The sequence below is a fragment of the Crotalus tigris genome, unplaced genomic scaffold (assembly GCF_016545835.1).
Source record: "Crotalus tigris isolate CLP2741 ecotype Arizona unplaced genomic scaffold, ASM1654583v1 scf7180000017536.10889498, whole genome shotgun sequence".
Taxonomy (NCBI): domain Eukaryota; kingdom Metazoa; phylum Chordata; class Lepidosauria; order Squamata; family Viperidae; genus Crotalus; species Crotalus tigris.
The window spans coordinates 8,017,112-8,035,349 of NW_024096460.1; the positions used below are offsets into that span (position 1 = coordinate 8,017,112).

General features: G+C 37.4%; 2 protein-coding genes across 3 annotated transcripts in view; one reads left to right on the forward strand and one right to left on the reverse strand.

The window, feature by feature from the left end:
• Positions 1-532: 532 nt before the first annotated feature.
• Positions 533-8,506, reverse strand: CLRN3 (clarin 3). The gene is made up of 3 exons (XM_039353695.1): positions 8,167-8,506; positions 2,779-2,958; positions 533-1,300 (listed from the first exon to the last, which is right to left on the reverse strand). The coding sequence occupies exons 1-3, from the start codon at positions 8,390-8,392 to the stop codon at positions 1,029-1,031; spliced, it is 678 nt and encodes a 225-aa protein (XP_039209629.1). The 5' UTR covers positions 8,393-8,506; the 3' UTR covers positions 533-1,028.
• Positions 8,507-14,045: 5,539 nt separating this feature from the next.
• PTPRE (protein tyrosine phosphatase receptor type E) overlaps positions 14,046-18,238 on the forward strand; it is a 131,132-nt gene continuing 126,939 nt past the window's right edge. Inside the window, exon 1 of one of the 2 annotated variants that reach the window (XM_039345792.1) lies at positions 14,046-14,981. The gene's annotated coding sequence lies outside the window, so the exon portion shown is untranslated. The remainder of the gene's footprint in view (positions 14,982-18,238) is intronic. The other variant, XM_039345631.1, reaches the window with a different exon arrangement.

Here is an 18,238-nt window from a genome sequence, read left to right on the forward strand (position 1 = left end):
AGGAAACATGGCAAATTCAACAGTTCTTTATTTCTCCCTTAGTCAATGCTCCAACAATGAGCAACAGGCACGCAGGCCTCTTTTTAAGCGACCAGAGACCCGGACAATAACACAACAAAGTATCAGGCGTTTTCACGCCTTGCGCATGCACCCAAGGCCAGTGCCACTCAGTCTGGTCCCAGGCAGTTTTTGGAATGCCCGGGACCAATGCAACGTCCCGAGCCTGCTTTTGCAGGCTCAGGACACAACACCTGATATACCTTTTAATTCTGTTATAGGAAGTGGTTACAGCTGTTTGAAGGTTCTTCTTGTTAGTCAGCAGAGATCCTAGGTAATGATTTCCTGAAAGATATTTTACCTTTTACTTTGAACTGGTTCCAAGTTACTCAAATGAAATTGACAAAGCAAAAGGGAACAGAAATTTAGAGCTGATGAATATCTCTAATAAATGGAAATATTATTTAAAATGCAATGAATTTTGAATACTGCAGAATTCTACAACAAACTGATTAAGCTAGTGCACTGCATTTGATTTTAAATAACATATTTGTTTGAAACTTTATTGTACCTCTATTATACAATTTTGGAACGAAGCTGAAAAAAACAATCTTATTTGGTGCCTTCAAATGACCAAATAGTGCTAGTCCCTGCAGGTTTTTTGGCAAGATTTTTCAGAAGTGTTTTGTCTTTGCCTCCTTCCTAGGTCTGAGTGAGAATGACTGTCTCAAGGTCAACCAGCTGGCTTCGTGCCTAAAAGAGGACTAGAACTCATGGTCTCCCTGTTTCTGTACTGATGCATTAACCACTACACCAAACTGGTTCTTGAAAGAAGATTATCAATTATAATATCAGCTATAGAAATTCAAGGGTTGACACTTTAAATACAAGTCCTAATATGTATTTATTCTTCATTTCCCTTGTATCTCATGATACCATGTAAGTCAGTGAACCTCACACGGCCGTAACTCCACATTTTATCTTGAAATGGAAGATTGCTCTGTTTGTTTTAAAGTAAGGAAATAATCACATTAAAATAAAATGCCATCCTTGGGTGCACTGTCCAAAGGTCTCTCTCGTTCCTTCTTCTTAGAATACTTTGCACGTTGATAGAAAACAATGATGATAATAGTTGTAGCATTGAGGGCAATTATAGCAAGCATGATCCAGTATGAATATCCATATGAGTTGGTTTGTGCAAGGGCTGTGGAAACTTTGCATTGTTTCATGGCCAGCTCCGAGGACAGTTTGTTTACTTCCACATTCACTGCAAACAATATTAGGTTTAAGAGACAGCAGATGCCTAAAAGGAAAAAGAAAATACTGCTGATATTGTGCATTTCTCTGTTATGTTTAGCTCCTTAAATATAAACATGCTGAGTCAGTCAACTGCTTCTGGAATAGACTGAGGTACATAGCAAGGGTCACCCACATGGAATTATATTTCTTTATACCAAAATATTATAAAACATCATTCTATATCTCACATGAATTGGACGATAAGTCTCATCACCCACCCATTCCCCAACCATCACACTGTGATGATTTTGGATAATGATCAAAGGCCTGGATTGTAATAGGATTTTACATAGGTTCTGTTTAGCATTTATATATTTTATAATACAGTTTTCTCCCTTGCACAAATTATTTCAATCCTGTTTTAAAAATAGGAATCTCTTGGGACAAATTCAGTATCAGAAATTGAGTTATTTTAGTAGTAGGATCATAAGGATAGCAAAGTACAGCAAAAGAAACTTGATGTAAGTCGAATAGAAGACTGAAGGATTGTAGCTCCAGGGAATGACTGAATGAGTTCATTTTACAGTATAACATTTCACTACTTTTTGATGTATATAAAAAAACAGTTTTTGTCTTCAAGTGTATTTCTATTTTTTTTTCTCTTTAAGCAATGTTTTTCTCTATTGCAATTGTACTCTTTAGGCTGCTCTCCTAAGAACTAAGGAAACCTCATATTTTTTTTCTTGCTGGTTCAAGGAGCCAAAATAAGACACAATGTGAAAGATGAGCCGAGGTGGCGCAGCAGTTAGAGTGCAGTACTGCAGGCCACTTTAGCTGACTGTGTTCAGCAGGTCAGCGGTTCAAATCTCACCGGCTCAAGGTTGACTCAGCCTTCCATCTTTCCGGGGTAGGTAAAATGAGGACCCAGATTGTTGGGGGCAATGTAAATATATATATACATTGCTTACTGGTATACACCGCTTAGAGAGTGCTTGCACTTAAAAAAAGCGGTATATAAGTCTCATAAATAAATAAATTAATGATCAGATTGCCTAACATTTTTAACTTTTAAGAAACTTTGGGCTCAAATCTTTATAGGATTAGGGTGAATGGCATTTCTTCTGTGTCATTTCCATGATCAGGGTATTGGAAGGAGCCAGTGGGCCTTTTGTTTTACACATACATACATACATTCATACATACATACATACATACATACTATAAAGCATATATAATAAAGTTACCAATAGATTTGAGAAAGAATAAGGATTTTAGATTAGGAATACAGTGAGCAAAGAAAGACTTAATTCCCCTCTTCTTCTTCCCCTTTGCCCTTCCTCCTCTCCTCCTCCTCCTCCTCTATTCCAGCAGCTTTGCATATTAGTTATTTAGCTATTATTTGTCCCCTAGTAGGATTTAAAATCTAGAAATAAAAACCAAAAGAACAATGAAAACTCATATACAGTTGTTTGCTGTCTAAATGTAAGTGTATTAGATTATCAATTATTTGAAAACATATCTGTTCAAATGTATATTACTTACAAGACACAGAATTCCAGGTATAAACTCCAATAGGTCCCAAAAATGTTTGGTATGGGTTGCTAATGGCATTGTAACAGGTAAATCCAGAACTAAGGAAGGAACTGAGCATAGTAATAACCAGCAGAAATATAATTACACTGTTGAAAATCTTCAAAGTATCATTTTCTAGAGCACCTGCAACTGAAAGATAATTATTCATAATTAGTATTGCAAGATGCAGAGATAATATAAATAATTTCAATATAGACATATTTCACAAGTACCTGGTATCACCAGCAAAACATTAAAAGGTATTAGTTTCTATCAGCTGCAGCTCAATTCATTAGATGCCTACAGTGGGTGGTTGGAAAAATAGCTACCAGACTTCTGATTTTTATTTTTTTTATTTTTTACCGTAGATGAACATCACTCTCTCTACAATGTTCACATGCATGAATTGATTTTTACAAAGGTAATTTAAAATGTAAAACATAGAATTAAAGAGGCAGTTGATGATAATGATGGCTTCTTTCAAATATGGCCGTGCATGTTGAATTTTTTGTTACCAACTGGATATTGTCCAGATAAAATGAAACTGACACACTGGTTAAATTAGGAAGGACTGTTCTAGGTTTATAAAAACACTTACTAACTATTGTGCATGGGAGTTGCAGACTGACTATCGGTCCATATAGTACTGGACAGTGCTTTTTTTCTATATAAAAAAAAAGGTGCCGGAACTCACATACGTCATACAACCCGCCTTGCCTACCCTACAAGGTTCCATCCAAAAAAGTTGGCGGAACTCCGTTCTGGGCATTCTATGAGAAAAAAAGCCCTGGTCCTGGGTACCACTAATTATTTGGACAGAGCCTATCTGTGCAGAATTGAATGCATATACCTTTGTGTGCTATGCTAGTGACACTGCTTCGTTTTATAAAGATTCTTGTCACATCAGGAAAATATGTGTAATGTACATATATATATACATGTACAATTCACACAATTAATTAATCTCTATTGAGATTTTTGAGAATGTGCTTAGTCCCTGCTATGCATTCGTTATTCTTGGATCTGAATAGCATTAGGACCTATAGAAATTAGGAATCATTCTCAGCAGTCTTAGGAATCCTTCCTCCCTTTCTCTCTTCTATTACTTCTTATCAAAAAAAAAAAAAAAAAAAACCTGAGAAAAGTCTTTGATTTTATTTCTTAATCTTTCCAATTTCTTGAACGTTGTTCAAGATAAACTGTTCCTTGTTGATCTTATTAGAATTGTTTTATAATTCTTTTATTTTCTGATGTTTGTGAGCTTTCTTTATAGGTACAAGGTACAGCTCTCCTCTAATACGCAACCTGTCTAGCTGTCTCTTTTTCCTGATTTTTTTAAAAAATCTTGTGGGAGTAGTTAACCTCATAATAATTTTCCCTGGAATTTATCTGTAGAGTAGAACAGCAATAAAGCTGCAATCTGCTGGAGAGATTATTGCATGATGAAAGGCATATCACCTAGTTTCAACCATCTCATAATATCAAAGTAAGCTTAAAAACAAGGCATTTTCTTCCCATTAGAATTTCACTAGTATATTTTTCTTTTCTAGAAAAAAAAATTGAAGCCATTTGTTTTCTGACAAACAAAAAGAAACTAGAACATTTTGGCACAGCACTAATAATTTGATGTAGTGATTTAATATTTCAAGGACATGATTATATTTTATCCCATAATTCTTTGCCAAAATCCTGTGTTTTAAAAAATAGAACAAAGAGACAAAAATATACTTTGTATGCATTTTTAAAATAAAAACAAAAGGCATGACTATTTCCGCTCAAATATACGCATTCAAACATAACACAGAAACATATTTATGCATTTTCTTAAATTGTCTATTGTTCACATCATGACAAGTTCATCTTGAGAGTAGGCCATCTGTATGTGTGCACATAAATGTCTGTAAAGGGGGTTGATTTCTTTATAAGAATTTCAAATACTTATGCTTGCTTAGAAATGACTAAATGTTGGCAACAATTTTAAATCAAACCTAAACTGAACAAAATTGTTAGTCTGCTTTGATATATGGTTAAACATTTCAAACATAAAGGGTTGGGAATTTATTTAAAAATGAAATATTTTTAATGTTGGGACGTGAGAAATAGCTTATGAAATGCAGCATCTCATTCTAGGATTCTCTGGAAGGCCCAGGAAAGCCTACAGTCATTTATTACACAACATAAATCACAAATGGCAGCCTAATAAGTGTCTGCTAGTTTAATTGTGCATTGTGGTTTGTGCATTTAGAATGCAAAATGTAAGAGAAGAGATCAAATTTAATGTTTAGTCAAGGAAGGCTCATGAGAAATCTGGAGGATAATATCAGACGCCTTATTGTGGTAAGGCTACTAATTAACTGACCTTTTAATATTCAAGCAAATTACTCTTGCCAACAAATTTCAAGCTACCTAAGAATTGCTATGCACAATATGCACTCTGTATAATTCATACTGCAGCACTTTGCACATTTAGTTATCTTGCTAGGTTCCATCAAGAACAGCAGAAGATATATATTAAATTGTTTTATGGTACATAATAAAATGTATTTTGTACTCTCCTAAAATATGAAAAATAATATATGTTCTGATGTAAGAATTATTCTTATTTATTAGGCTCAGCATAGCATTCACCCCAGTGTGATGTTCAATAAGGAGAAGCAGCTTAATTTAACATAATACACAGCTTTTAATAATGGTATTCATATATTATGTGTTGAAAAGTGGAGTAAGAGGCTGACAGCCCTTTGAGGTAGTCCAGACAAGCAACCAAAACCATGAGAACTAGCATTATTGCAAATTATAATAACAGAATCTTACAAGTCTGAAAGCATTCCTCCCCTCCCTTGTCTTTACATTTCAGAGAACTAGGAAGGCTCCCTTCTAAGATGCTTTCTCCAGCCCCATTCCTTTTGTGGGCAGAGTTATCTCTTGTCTAGGCTACTGTCTAGGCTATGTCACCTCTTCCTAAGGTTATTCTCACAGCCCATTATGGTGGGGAGGGTTAGTGGGTAATGACTGTAATGACCTTTCTCCTATTGTCTTTTCTTTTCACAACTGTTAGCTTTGAGTTTGGAGCCACTACTTAGCTATCATGTCTAATAATGTGGTTGATACTGACACCACACTGACTGCTTTTGAGAATGATCTGTGATGGGACTTGCATAGTAGTGTGGCCCTCCTAATACAACCAGATCTCGCTTTTAATTGATATCAATGATCAGTGATACCATCTGTATCACTTCTAACAATTTGGACTGGTGTTATTTCCATTTGGTGGTAATAGGAACAGAGTGATTGAATCTTAAAGTCCTTCTTTATGGAATGCCCAAGGCTCTGTTCTCTCATCCCTCCTATTTAGCATGTAGCTGAACTCAAAGGAAGATGTCATCTACTAATACAAGGTCAGTCAAAATCCTGTCTATATCAGTACATGACTTTGAGCTAAACAGGAGATACAGTTGAACATTGTCTTAGTGCTAAACATTATGAGAGTGTGGATGTGAAAAAGAGACTGAGATGCAATCTCTCTAAGACAGAGTAGATGTGGTTTTGGATTTAGCTAGGCCAGTGATGTCTCAAAAGTGCTTTTTCAGGAGGCAACTGGACTTTCTTGTTTTTCTTTGAAGAACCAAGAAGAAGCGAAACGTCTTCAAAGAAAAACAAGGAAGTCCAGCTACCTCCTGAAAAAGCACCTTTGGAACAACCATAATCTGGATGACTGAGAATCTCCTTAGACACTAAGCCAGTGATATTTTATTCTTTAGTTATGGTCAGATTTGCATGCCTCTGGACTGAATTCATTTGCCTGAATAACATCACTATGGTACTATTTTAGCTGTACTGTTGATACTGATGTGAAGAGAGGGCTTTTTTGTTATTCTAGTTTAGTTTTACTGTTTAATCTTGCTCAGTGTTTGCAGTAGTAAAATAGAATAATATTAAAACCATATCAGTTAACAGTTATCCCTTTATTATTTTAAAAAACTATTGGATTATCTGATTTTATTTTAAATTTTACACAGGTGATTCTTTTCTGTGGTCCATCACAATTTCATTTGCATATTAATTAGTAAACCTATAAATATAAAATTTGTTCTACAGTGTAAATAATGTAATAAATACCAGTATAATATAGAAAGGCCTCAGTAAATGTAACAGTTAAAATCAAAGTACATTTGGCTGGCTTGTACCATCGTAGCATCACAAGTAGGAACACAATATAGATTGATAAAAGACAGTTTTCTGTGAAAATACCCTAGAATTCCTTCATAGGACTGAAGACTGTGAGGATCAGGTGCTGTTTCATACTGATGCCTATTTTTTTTCATATATTTTTAAATTTGCAGCATCTTATTAAAATGTAAGAAAATAAGAAGACAGCCAGAGGCAGATAATTAAGAAGACTGTCACATGCATCTACAAAATGTGGAGGACTTTGATATCATTGCCTTTATATATATATATATTCCACTGGGGATTCCGCTGGTCAAAGACAGATTAGGTTCCCAAAGTGATCAACCAGCTAGAGATGAGCCCGATAAGCTTTTACTCAACAGCAATTGGGTTTCAGAAAAATACTCTTGAGTAATATAAGGCAATGTATGGCACTCTAATTAAAAACTTTATGTTCCATGAACTTCCTTATAAAGTTATCTAGGTGATATAATTGTTGAAGTAGTGCATTTATTTATTCAAAAATCATTATCAAAGTAAAATTAAATTATTTATGTCATATTTATTTTTCTCCTTCTCCTGACTTTACTTTTACTTTCTCACAATTGCTTTCTTGTCCCATGCATTCCTAGCCTGCTTCTCCTGCTGATACTCCTATTGGATTGCTGGAAAAATGGAACTACTTGATTAATCATTGATAATTTCATCTTCCAAGATTTTTTTTAAAACAGTCCAAGCAATGCTATTGCTACATTGCATTTGACTGAATTCTACAAATTAACTATGTGGAGGGTTTAGTGAAATGCACCTTTGTAATTACCTGAACATTTACAATAATGCACATTATATACAAGGCATTTATTAACTTATTATTATTATGGCTATTATTATTATTATGACTAGTAATGTTACCAGGTTTTTAAAGTTTGCTTGTAAAAACTTCTTATAGGTTATTTATTGTACAACAATTTCCTCCTGAAAGACTTTACAGTAAATGTAAATGCCTTACAGTAGTGTATAAACAATGAATGCTTGGCTGAAAGTTTACAATAGTAAACAAAGCTACTCGCAAGGAGAGAGAGAGAGAGAGAGAGAGAGAGAGAGAGAGAGAGAGAGAGAGAGAGAGAGAGAGAGAGAGAGAGAGATTTTGGTCAATGACCAGCATTATTGCCTTCACTTGTTATTTACCTTGAAAACTGGTGTGAGGTGAACTAATTCCAGGAGATACATCTGAGCAAACTCCTTGAAAAAGTCCATATGTAATTATTAGCTTCATACTGGAATTTTCGTTGGAATTGTTAATTTCACTTGATACCCAGTTTTTAGTTGCAAGCACAATGCAAACTATAACAAAAGAGCATAGGCTGGTGAAAAAAGCAGAGGCGAACATCAAGGTTTTTCTCCTGGATGGCATTTTGTTCGAAAGAGAAGAGTTTTCCTAAACTATAATAAGATTTCTGCACCAACATGGAGTTCTGCAGTTCTTTTGATGAGAAGTCCAGTCTATGAAAGCTTTGCCACTCTTCCAGAAAAAAAATGAGAGCACATTGCCTACACTATAAACTTTGTACTAACAGGAATGGTAATAAAGAAATAAAATAGCTGAACTTTGGTCTGCTGTAAAACATTACCATGGTGACAAGAAAAATACTCAGTTCATGACATACTGAGATTTTCATAATGAAGCCTCAAAGTTAAACTTTATCTCCATAAGGTGAATGATGAAACAATTATTTATAATGTCACCCAGAATAAATGATATTTCTACATTTTTTTGTGTCATGGTTAAAAAACATGGCAAGTTTAAGGATTGCTTTATTGTGGAAGAGCTGAATGGCATATACACTCCACCCTTTTTAAAGATGAAGTGGTTGTTCAGCAAAGTGTTTGCTAAGGGAAAGCACAACTATGCTTACCACCTGACTTCAGCTTTCCTTGGTTTTTACAGGTCTGCAAATGTCATAAATGCAAAGATTGGCCACAAAGTTTTTCACCACTGTTGTAGCTGCGAATGGCCACTGTACAAGGCAGTCAATAAACAAGGACTACTTGTACACCTTCCTGCAATCACTGAGTGCCAGTATTTGCATAGTTCCTAAATCTAATGCATTGCACATAAAAGTCTAAGGCAGGGGACTTCAAACTTGGCCCTTTTATGACTTATGGACTTCAACTCCCAGAATTCCTCAGCCAGGCACGCTGGTATGCTGCCTAAGGAATTCTGGGAGTTGAAGTCCACAAGTCATAAAAGAGCCAAGTTTGAAGACCCCTGGTCTAAAGCGTGAAGTTTGAGTTTGAGAGTTTGAACCATAGATTAACTAACTATGGTTATAGCTAGCCATGTCTTAGGAGTCCCAATAAAAGACAAATCTGGTCACATGGTGCTATATGTTACTTTAGATACATGGTAGCCACATTTTCAATTATCATGAGAAATTGCACTATACAAGTGCTGTTACAAATATAAAAAAAATGTCACACTAGGAAAATTCCTCAGTAAATACCCTTTTACAGAAATTGGGTTTCCTTGCATGTTGATTGATTGCACAGTTCTTGGAATGCAGAATCCTCCTTATTAAAATGGGAGGTGCAAAGGAATAAGAAGACTTAATGAATTTTATAATGTATATATGTAGAACATTAATACTGATAAAATTAATATTTCACATACGCTAAACTCGTGTGAAACGTCTAAAACAGACATATCAAACACAAGGCCTGGGAACAGTGAGGGAACAGCCCCCGCTGCCTTGGGCCTGGCCCAGGCCGGCCGGGAGCCAATGTACAATTTTGTGGTAACCATCTATGTTGAAATGCATTCAGTCTCCCTCTGACTTTGCCCTGGTGCCCATCATGAACAACTTGGCTAAGGAGAGCAAGCACAGCAGTAGCAGCCTTGAGGGGGAGGTAAGTGCAGCTGGGTACCCCCTTGGGGAAGTGGGACTGGGCTTGGTGCTATGGGTGCTCGAGGGCCAGGCTGGGCATTTGACCTCTCCTGCCCAGGGCTCCAGGCAGCTCTCACCACCATCCAGCCCACCCCATATGGCTTGAGAGGAACAGTGAGGCTCCTCCAGTGGACCATGCCTTGGGACTTGCCCTGGTCCCACCTCCTTCTTCCAGAGACCCTCAGATTTGTCCCTCTCCTGCCCAGGCCCCCACAGTCACCCTTGACGCGAACGATGTAGAGCTGGCCACACCCACCCAGTAGGCTGCACCCACCCTGGCCACACCCACTCGGCCCCCCAAGGGCAACTGCAATGCTGATGCGACCCTCAATTAAATTGTATTTGACACCCCTGGTCTAAAAAGTATGATTCAGGAGAGATTCACTTGAATCTTCATTTTTCCTGGATATTCAAATTGAAATTTTGAATTCATTTGAAACATAAAATAAAATAATATAAACAACAGTGATAACATACATAAACTGAAACCTAGTTAATAAGCATAAGCAATATATAACATGTCATTCTCAAAAAAGGCTAAGCCAATGAGCCAAGACAGCAAGACAGAAGTCCAGAAATTTAAGTGATAAAGAATAGTTAAGTTTTCTGCTTTAATAAGCATAATCAGTGTGGCATAATGGCTCAGCAGATATAATGTTGGGCTTGTCAGCTGGAAAGCTGAGAGTCCAGAGCACTGCACAATGTTCTCACCCTAGCTCCTGCCAACCTGGCTGTTTGAAAGCATGTAAATACAAGTAGATAAATAGGTACTGCTTTTGCAGGAAAAGTTACAGTATTCCATACTTTTGTGCCAGCCACATGATGATGGAAGCAGCTCTCAGATAATGCAGGGTCCCTCGGATGAGAATCAGAGATGAGCACTGTCTCTTTGAGTCAGTCATAACTGGACAGGGAAAACCTTTAGGCTTTAAGTATAATCAATTCCTCAAAAAACAGTGAGATTTACTCTTGAATACTAAGGTGTAATATTGCTCCATTCCATATAATCTGTCATTAATAAAATATGAGATTATGGACTTAAGAATTTTTTTTAAATATCTCTCCCTTGAACCCAGGTTTTTGCATTATACTATTAATGTCGTATTCTGAATACAGAATTAGTTGGTGTTGGGATAGCAAACTGTCTGAACCCATAGTTTGTTTTTGATCACTTGATTGCATGGTTTTATTTATGGCTGCCTGACTTACTTCTGATGGTGTCTATTGTGCCAACTCTAAATCATAAAGATGCAAAATTAGAGCAAATAGAAAAGATGGATTTGATCAAGGAAGCCAATATAATAGCTATTCTGACTTATTTCTGGACTTTTCAAGTCATTGGCTCAAACAAAGGATATGATTAACCACAATAAATGTTCAGAGGTCATAGCTGATACAAAGCTTACAGATGGGATTTCACATCTTCCAATCACTTTCTTCTGAGTCATGTTCAGGCAAATATTAGATAATTTAGTAGTAACCAGAACAACTTCAATAGGAATATTTTTTTTTTGCAAAATACAGTATTAAATGTTATGCAGCAGTTGCATATCATTGAAGTAGTAAAGAATCTCATTTATGCATAATAAAGTTACTCACAAAATATGTGTAGGAGTTGATATCATTCATATGGATGGAAAAGAATATATTGCATAGGTTTTATTGGCATAGAAACAAATAATTTTGCTGATTCAATCACCATCTTAATTTTAAGAAGACCAATAAATTCACTACTACCATTACACATTCTTTAAAGGGCTCATGACATATGCACAAATACCTATATAGTAAAGTGTATGGATTATCAGATTTGAAGGAGAAAGATGAGTGAAAGGTAACAACCATTCCTCATGTTTTCATTGTGTTTTACATTGCTAAAACGTTTGAATCCTTAAAACAAGGGTCACCAATCCCTGATCCACAGGGGAACCAGGCAGTGCAAGCAGTGGGTGAGCACACAAAGTTTTATTTGTGCATGTGAGGGATTAGGTTGTGTGCACGAAATCATCCCCTCTCCCCTTGCCACCATTACTGCCTTTCACAACTGCCTGTCTGTGGCACCAGAAAGGTTGGGGACTTAGAACATCTTATCACAATTTCCTTGCACAATCATCATTCTCTCTCTCTCTCTCTCTCTCTCTCTCTCTCTCTCTCTCACACACACACACACACTTATTCACAGGTGCATATTTCAGCAAATCAGAGTTCCAAATCTTTTCTAAAAAAATTAATAACTACCATTCTAGTTTTCTTTATGAGGGAAGTAAGAACACTGTAAAACTACATCTAAACATAATTATTTTCCTAGCAACAATTGTACACAATAACAAAAAGAGACTAGAATCCTTCAGTTTGCATTTTTTAAAATGCTGACATGCATGAAAATCCTATAGAACTTTTGAGAATGGGATTTTGATTATGTTAAATATACTTGTAAATCATCCTACGGAGAACAGTAGGCCAGTCTGCTTTGCATCTGCTAGGATAAAATTAGTGCAAAATTCATCAAATTTATTCAAGCCAGAGGGCAAGGCAGTAATGTTCTTGAACAGAAAAAGAGATCCAAATCTATGATACATTGACTGAAAAATAAAAGTTTTTTTTCTGACATGATACTACACCAGAATATAGGCCATGGAATGAATAACGTGTTAATGAAATTATTTATTAAATGCCTCCTGTTTTTCCATTGCCAATATTTGCACACACAAAACAAATTTTAATGGGTGTGCCTGGTGGAATAGTCTAAAGACATGCTATAGCCATAACCTATTTATAAATACTACACAATAATAATTGATCTATTGTTTTTTTAAATTTATATTTATTGAAGATTCTACACAAAATAAAAAGCTAATCTAAAGGAAATGATAGAAAAGAAAAAAATAAAGCCATGCAAGAAAAGAAAAAGCTATGTTGTTATCTCCCCGTGCCTTAACTCTTCTAGAAATCCCTTCAAGTCTAATTTAATACTCATGTGATAATAATTAATAATGGTGATTGGAAGCTACAGGCATAGTGATGAACAAATAGCTCAACCTTTGATCCTCTTTCAATCCACCCTAAAAAATATGTCAGCGGGAAGAAGCAGCTGTTCTTTTCTCTACAGGTAATGTAATTATTTCCCAATGGTCTTTTCCAATGAGTCCTCTCTTCTCATTTGGTAGCCAAAATATTGGAAAAGACCAATTTGATCATTGGAAAAGACCCTGAGGTTGGGAAAGATTGAAGGCAAAAGGAGAAGGGGATGGCTATAGATTAGATGGTTAGATAGTCTCATCGACCCATTGAACATGAATTTGGGAAAACTCCAGGAGACAGTGGAGAACAGAAGGACTTGGCATGCTGTGGTTCATGGTGTTGCGAAGACTCAGACATACTTAATTTTTAATGAAGAGAGAAAAAAAATGAACACAGAGAACTGTGTCCAGCTAAAAGACATAAAAATGGAGTTGCAAAGTGACTTTAGAATTTGAGATGGGGAATGGAGAAAAACATACTAGAAATAATCATAACTTTGAAGTAACTGTGGGTGGATAGACTTAGACTGTGAGAAAGAACAACAGTGATTATGCATTTTTAAGCACAGTCAGCCCATCTTCTGATATGCACACAGGTAAAGAGTTTATGCATCACCTGATTTCTGTAACCATGGTTTTCAAATAGGCCACAGTTCATCATTTACAAAGCACAATTTGTGAACTCAGCTAGGAGAATCAAAGCATAATTTGTTGGTTGTAGATCAAAAGATGCTTTGGATAAAACATTAATAGGATTTGAAAAGAAATGTATGTGAATTTTAGACACAGAGATGGTTTCCCTAATTACTCTTTCCAATTTCCTTTTGACTTATACCCATGCATCTTAGCCAGAAGCAAGCCTAATTCATACAATAAGTAAACATGAGTAAATTGCTTTTTTACATTCTGGATCATATGATCTGTATCCAGCAGGATATAAAGATGTAAGAAAAACAACAGAAAATGAAACACACAAATTGGATAAAGACAGTATTTACAGTAGAACTGTAAAAACAAGTTTATGATATACATGTACAGAATTCTTTGGACAAAGCAATAGACTGATGTTTTGAACTATAGCTTACACACTTGCTTATTGTCTAGAGCTGAAGTTCAGTGTGACTCCTACTGATATGCATGGTTTGACAGTGCTTTTTCCCATGGATATATTCATCCTCCTAGTCTAGTCAATAATTCTTGGTAGAGAAACTTGTCTGGGCTTGGAAGCAAAGTGGAACTGAATTTTGTTAGTACTTTGAGGGGGAAATGCCAGAGCTGGACTGTAAAGTCAAATGAGCCCCTCAGAAGAAAGCAGTGGCAAATGACGTCTGTTTCCTGTCATGAACGCTCCATGGATGGAGTCACACCAGTAAGCGGGTCTCAATAGGGCTTGATTTTTCCAATCCAGCTACTAACAGAAAACTTTGCTTGGTTTCAGAAATCAGCCAGAGTCATGCTGTTAGAGCAATGTAAAAATAATAATTCTTTCTCCTCTTCTCTTTCATATCCCCTACTTTATGTTAGGCAAGGAAGCATTTTTAGATGAATATCATCATCCCCGAATTATAAGAGACAAACATGTCCCCCTCCAGTGAGCTGTTTAAAAGTGGGCCTCTCTCTCTCTGTGCAGTCTCTTCTTCCTGGCTGTCCTGTCACAGGTGCGAAAAGGCTGCTCCTGCTGATGCTGTTCTCCAGGCGCCTTCCCAAGCAGAGCAGGTAGGCATCTGCAGCTGCTGCAATGGCGTCTCTCCGACACCAGGCGGCTCCTCTGCTCCGCTGGCACCGCCTCTGAATTTCGGCTGCACACACGGGGAGGCAGGCAGGCAGGCAGGCAGGCAGGCGAGGGAGAACGGAGGAAATTTCCTGCTTGGTTGCGAACGAGGTTCCTGCAGCTGAGTCGGATAGGGTGAATGCCAGGGCGTCCCCTGCTTGCTGCTGCCGCCGCCGCCGCCGCCGTCTCAGTTCGCAACCGGCGGGGTGAGGAGGGTATGAGGAGCCGGCGTGCCTCGAGGAGCCGAGCTGGGCGAGTCCCTGGAAGGTAAGCGAAGCGAGCTGGCGGCGGGACACGAGGCCGGGTGGCCAAGCAGGGCAACGGGTTCTGGCTGGCCGCCGCCTAAGCTCTCCCCCCGCCGGGAGTCAGGCCAGCTCGGGCTGTTTTTCCTCAGCGCAGCCAGGGGGTCGGGGGCATAGAAAGGCAACGCGGCTGCTTTCTCCCACTCAGTCCGGTGTCGCGCCTGGCCATGGACCGAATCGACCCCTCCCCTTCGCCGCAAAGAGGCTCCGGCTGCCCTGGGGCAAAGCGTGCCCTGGCAGAGAGACTGCCGAGGAGGCGAGAAGGGAGAGAGGCTGGGTGTCCGTGTGCCCTACCTTGCCTCTGCTTGCTTGGCTGCCCGCCCGCCCGCTGGAGGTGGGAGTGTGAGGAACGGAAATGGCATTTCCCTTGGCAAAGAAAGCGCCATGAAGGAGGGAAGCCAGAAGCAGTTCCCAGGCAGGTGGCGGGCGGGAAGGAAGGAAAGTCGTCTGGTGAATTCGAATGAAACGCAGTGGGGTGGGGGGTGGGTGGGAGGAAGAGGCTGCCATGGTAAATGGAAAGGTCTTTACTTGAACAAAAATGAAGTTTAGGGATTTCAACAGGGTCACATCTCATTCCTATGGGCTCCTCATGCGTTATACCTCAGTCATGAGAAGAGGAATAAAAGCCAATTTGCATTTAAACTACAATGAGGGATAACCTTTGATATCCAGCTAGCATTTTGTTTACCCGTTCTGAGCACTTAGGTATTTGCATATAGCCATGGAACTATTGGTAAATAATTATTTTCTGAGTGTTAGAACAATTAATCAGTGGAACAACTTGCCTCCAGAAGTTGTGGGTGCTCCAGCACTGGAAATTTTTAAGAAGAGACTACACAGCCATTTGTCTGAAATGGTATAGGGTTTCCTGCCTGAGCAGAGGGTTGGACTAGATGACCTCCAAGGGCCCTTCCAACTCTGTTATTCTGTTATTAGAATGCTGCTTAAAGGGCAGAAAAAAAATGTTCTCACAGCAACCTTCTAAAGTAGTTCAATCCTGTCCACTCAATGGAGAAATGATGGGCAGTGGTGTGAAATTGGAATGGAGGCATTTACACCACCTTCCTATGCACACTTCCTCAGAAGTACATACTCTATTCAGTAGTGAAGTTTCCCTTTTAAGTGACTTTAAGATGGTGCATCCATAAATGTTGGGCTGGGGAACTTAGCAGTCTAATGCTTTCAGTCTCTGCATCTGAGCTTTTGAGGTGTGAATGCTGGCTCCAGTGAGACACATTTTATACAGTGCTCTGCTTACATGCTAATTCTCACTAGATTAATTACTGTATTACTTTGAAATTCTCAGAGATTAACTACCGTACTACTATGAGATGGCCAGGTTAACAGTGGCACCCCATTTGATTAATAGCATCTCTTTCATTTTGGCTAAACAAGGGAGGTTTGGGGGCAGTTAACAAAGATACATTTCTAGTATGGCTTTTGGCCAAGCCTTTTTATTGGAGTTTTTAACTGTTATTCATCTCTTACATCCTAGGAAGGTATTTTTTAATATAAAATTTATTTTAGTTTTTAGTTTAGCCTATGGTATAATGGAACCTGTGCTCAGCACCTATTTGATATGCTTTGGTTGCATTTCTTTTCTTGTCGTGTATTGAACACAATGTGTTAAAAATCTTTGTATTAATTTGTGGAATTTATTTTCTCAGTGCTTTCTCTGGAATGGAGAAGTCTGGGTTTAGATGAGTAATGGCTGAGATTCAGTACTGTACTATTGTTCTGCTAGATATTGGGTCTCCTGGACAGAGAATCATTTAGATGGTTACAGGTTAATGTAATTGCCACTTTCTAGTATATTCTGTGTTATAATAAATAATATATCTCACATTTTGGATGTACATTACTACATATCATCAAAAAATACTGAAATAAATTGAAGATGATTGACCTTATAGACCAAACCTGTTTATTTGTGGTTATTAAATCTTGGTGTTTCTATATAGCATTATAATACGCAAGTTATTTATTCAGCCTTGAAGAATTCTTGTAAGTCTATGAGTGTTTCATACCTTATATTAATATTGCCCCTCCCCAAATGCTTAACAGGTTGGTGTGCATTTTATAATTACCTCTTTGAGGGGTTAAATTGGTGCAACAACAATGTCATTAATATCATCGTTTTAACAGTTGCTGTTAAAAATCAGCAATCTTTTAGGAGAGAAAGAGAAAGGGAGCAACATGTAGTATTCAAATTGCCTATTCTTGATTTAAGACTTGATAATCATACATTTGAAAAAGTTCCTTTATCTGATTACTACAGCTAACTTGTAAGTGAAGGAATACATATTAAAGACTGTCAAACTCAGTTTCTGTCTGAACCCTATTTAACTCATCATTTCTTTAGATAATTGTTTTTCCTCTTTATTGTTATTATAGTTAGAATTTTTTTTTATATGTGGCTGTCTTTAGGTACTTGAAAAATACTTTTATATTCTTCTTGGTCTTTTCAAGGCTAAATATATTGAGCTCCTTCAATCATAATTTCCAGTTTGCAAATGAGAAACTAAGGATCAAAGTAAATGTTTATGCCTGAAGCTGGTCATACCCACTCAGGTTGGTGATCTTCAGAGCCACAGGTTTCTAAGACAGAATCTATACAAAAGTTTGGGATTGCCAATAATAAACTTTTTTTAAAAAAATATACTCTTCTGTGCTATTTTCCACAGAATCAGTGGTAAAAGTTACTATTAAATTTATATGCTATCCACCTCACTGTGAAAAGCAACTCTGTCTCTTGGCATGGTTTTGTAGACTGCAGTATTGGAAGAAGTGAGTTATGTGGAATAGGACTAGACATAAGCCTTATGTGGTGATGTTGGAGATATATTTTGTAAGGTGAAAGATTTATATAAATTGAAGAGAAACCAGAGTATTTAGTAAATGTCAGATGGTGTTAGAGATTGGCTTTGGAAATAGCCATGTATTTTTGTAATATTTGATAGTGGTCTGGGTTTTAGTTCTGTCCTTTTGTAATAAATTATAGAACATAGAAAATTGAATTACAGGATTACAGTTATATGGAGAAAGTAAACTGCAACAATCTAGAATTATGACTGCCAACCTATGTAGCAAGTTTATGAGCCAATGTGTTCATATAGCACTGTTATGAATTCCTGTTGAAAATCAGGAGTGATACCTTTCATCTGTGTCCTAGGGCTGCTTAAATCTTTCAGTATAGAGCAATCTACTATCTGTTTTGAGCAA

Bases quoted from the DNA above. Each gene is read 5' to 3' on its own strand.
- CLRN3 (XM_039353695.1), bottom strand. From the start codon at position 8,392: ATGCCATCCAGGAGAAAAACCTTGATGTTCGCCTCTGCTTTTTTCACC. The intron at 2,959-8,166 runs GTAAATAACAAG...ATTATCTTTCAG, and splicing joins ACCTCACACCAGTTTTCAAG to TTGCAGGTGCTCTAGAAAAT. The intron at 1,301-2,778 runs GTAAGTAATATA...TTTTCCTTTTAG, and splicing joins TACCTGGAATTCTGTGTCTT to GCATCTGCTGTCTCTTAAAC.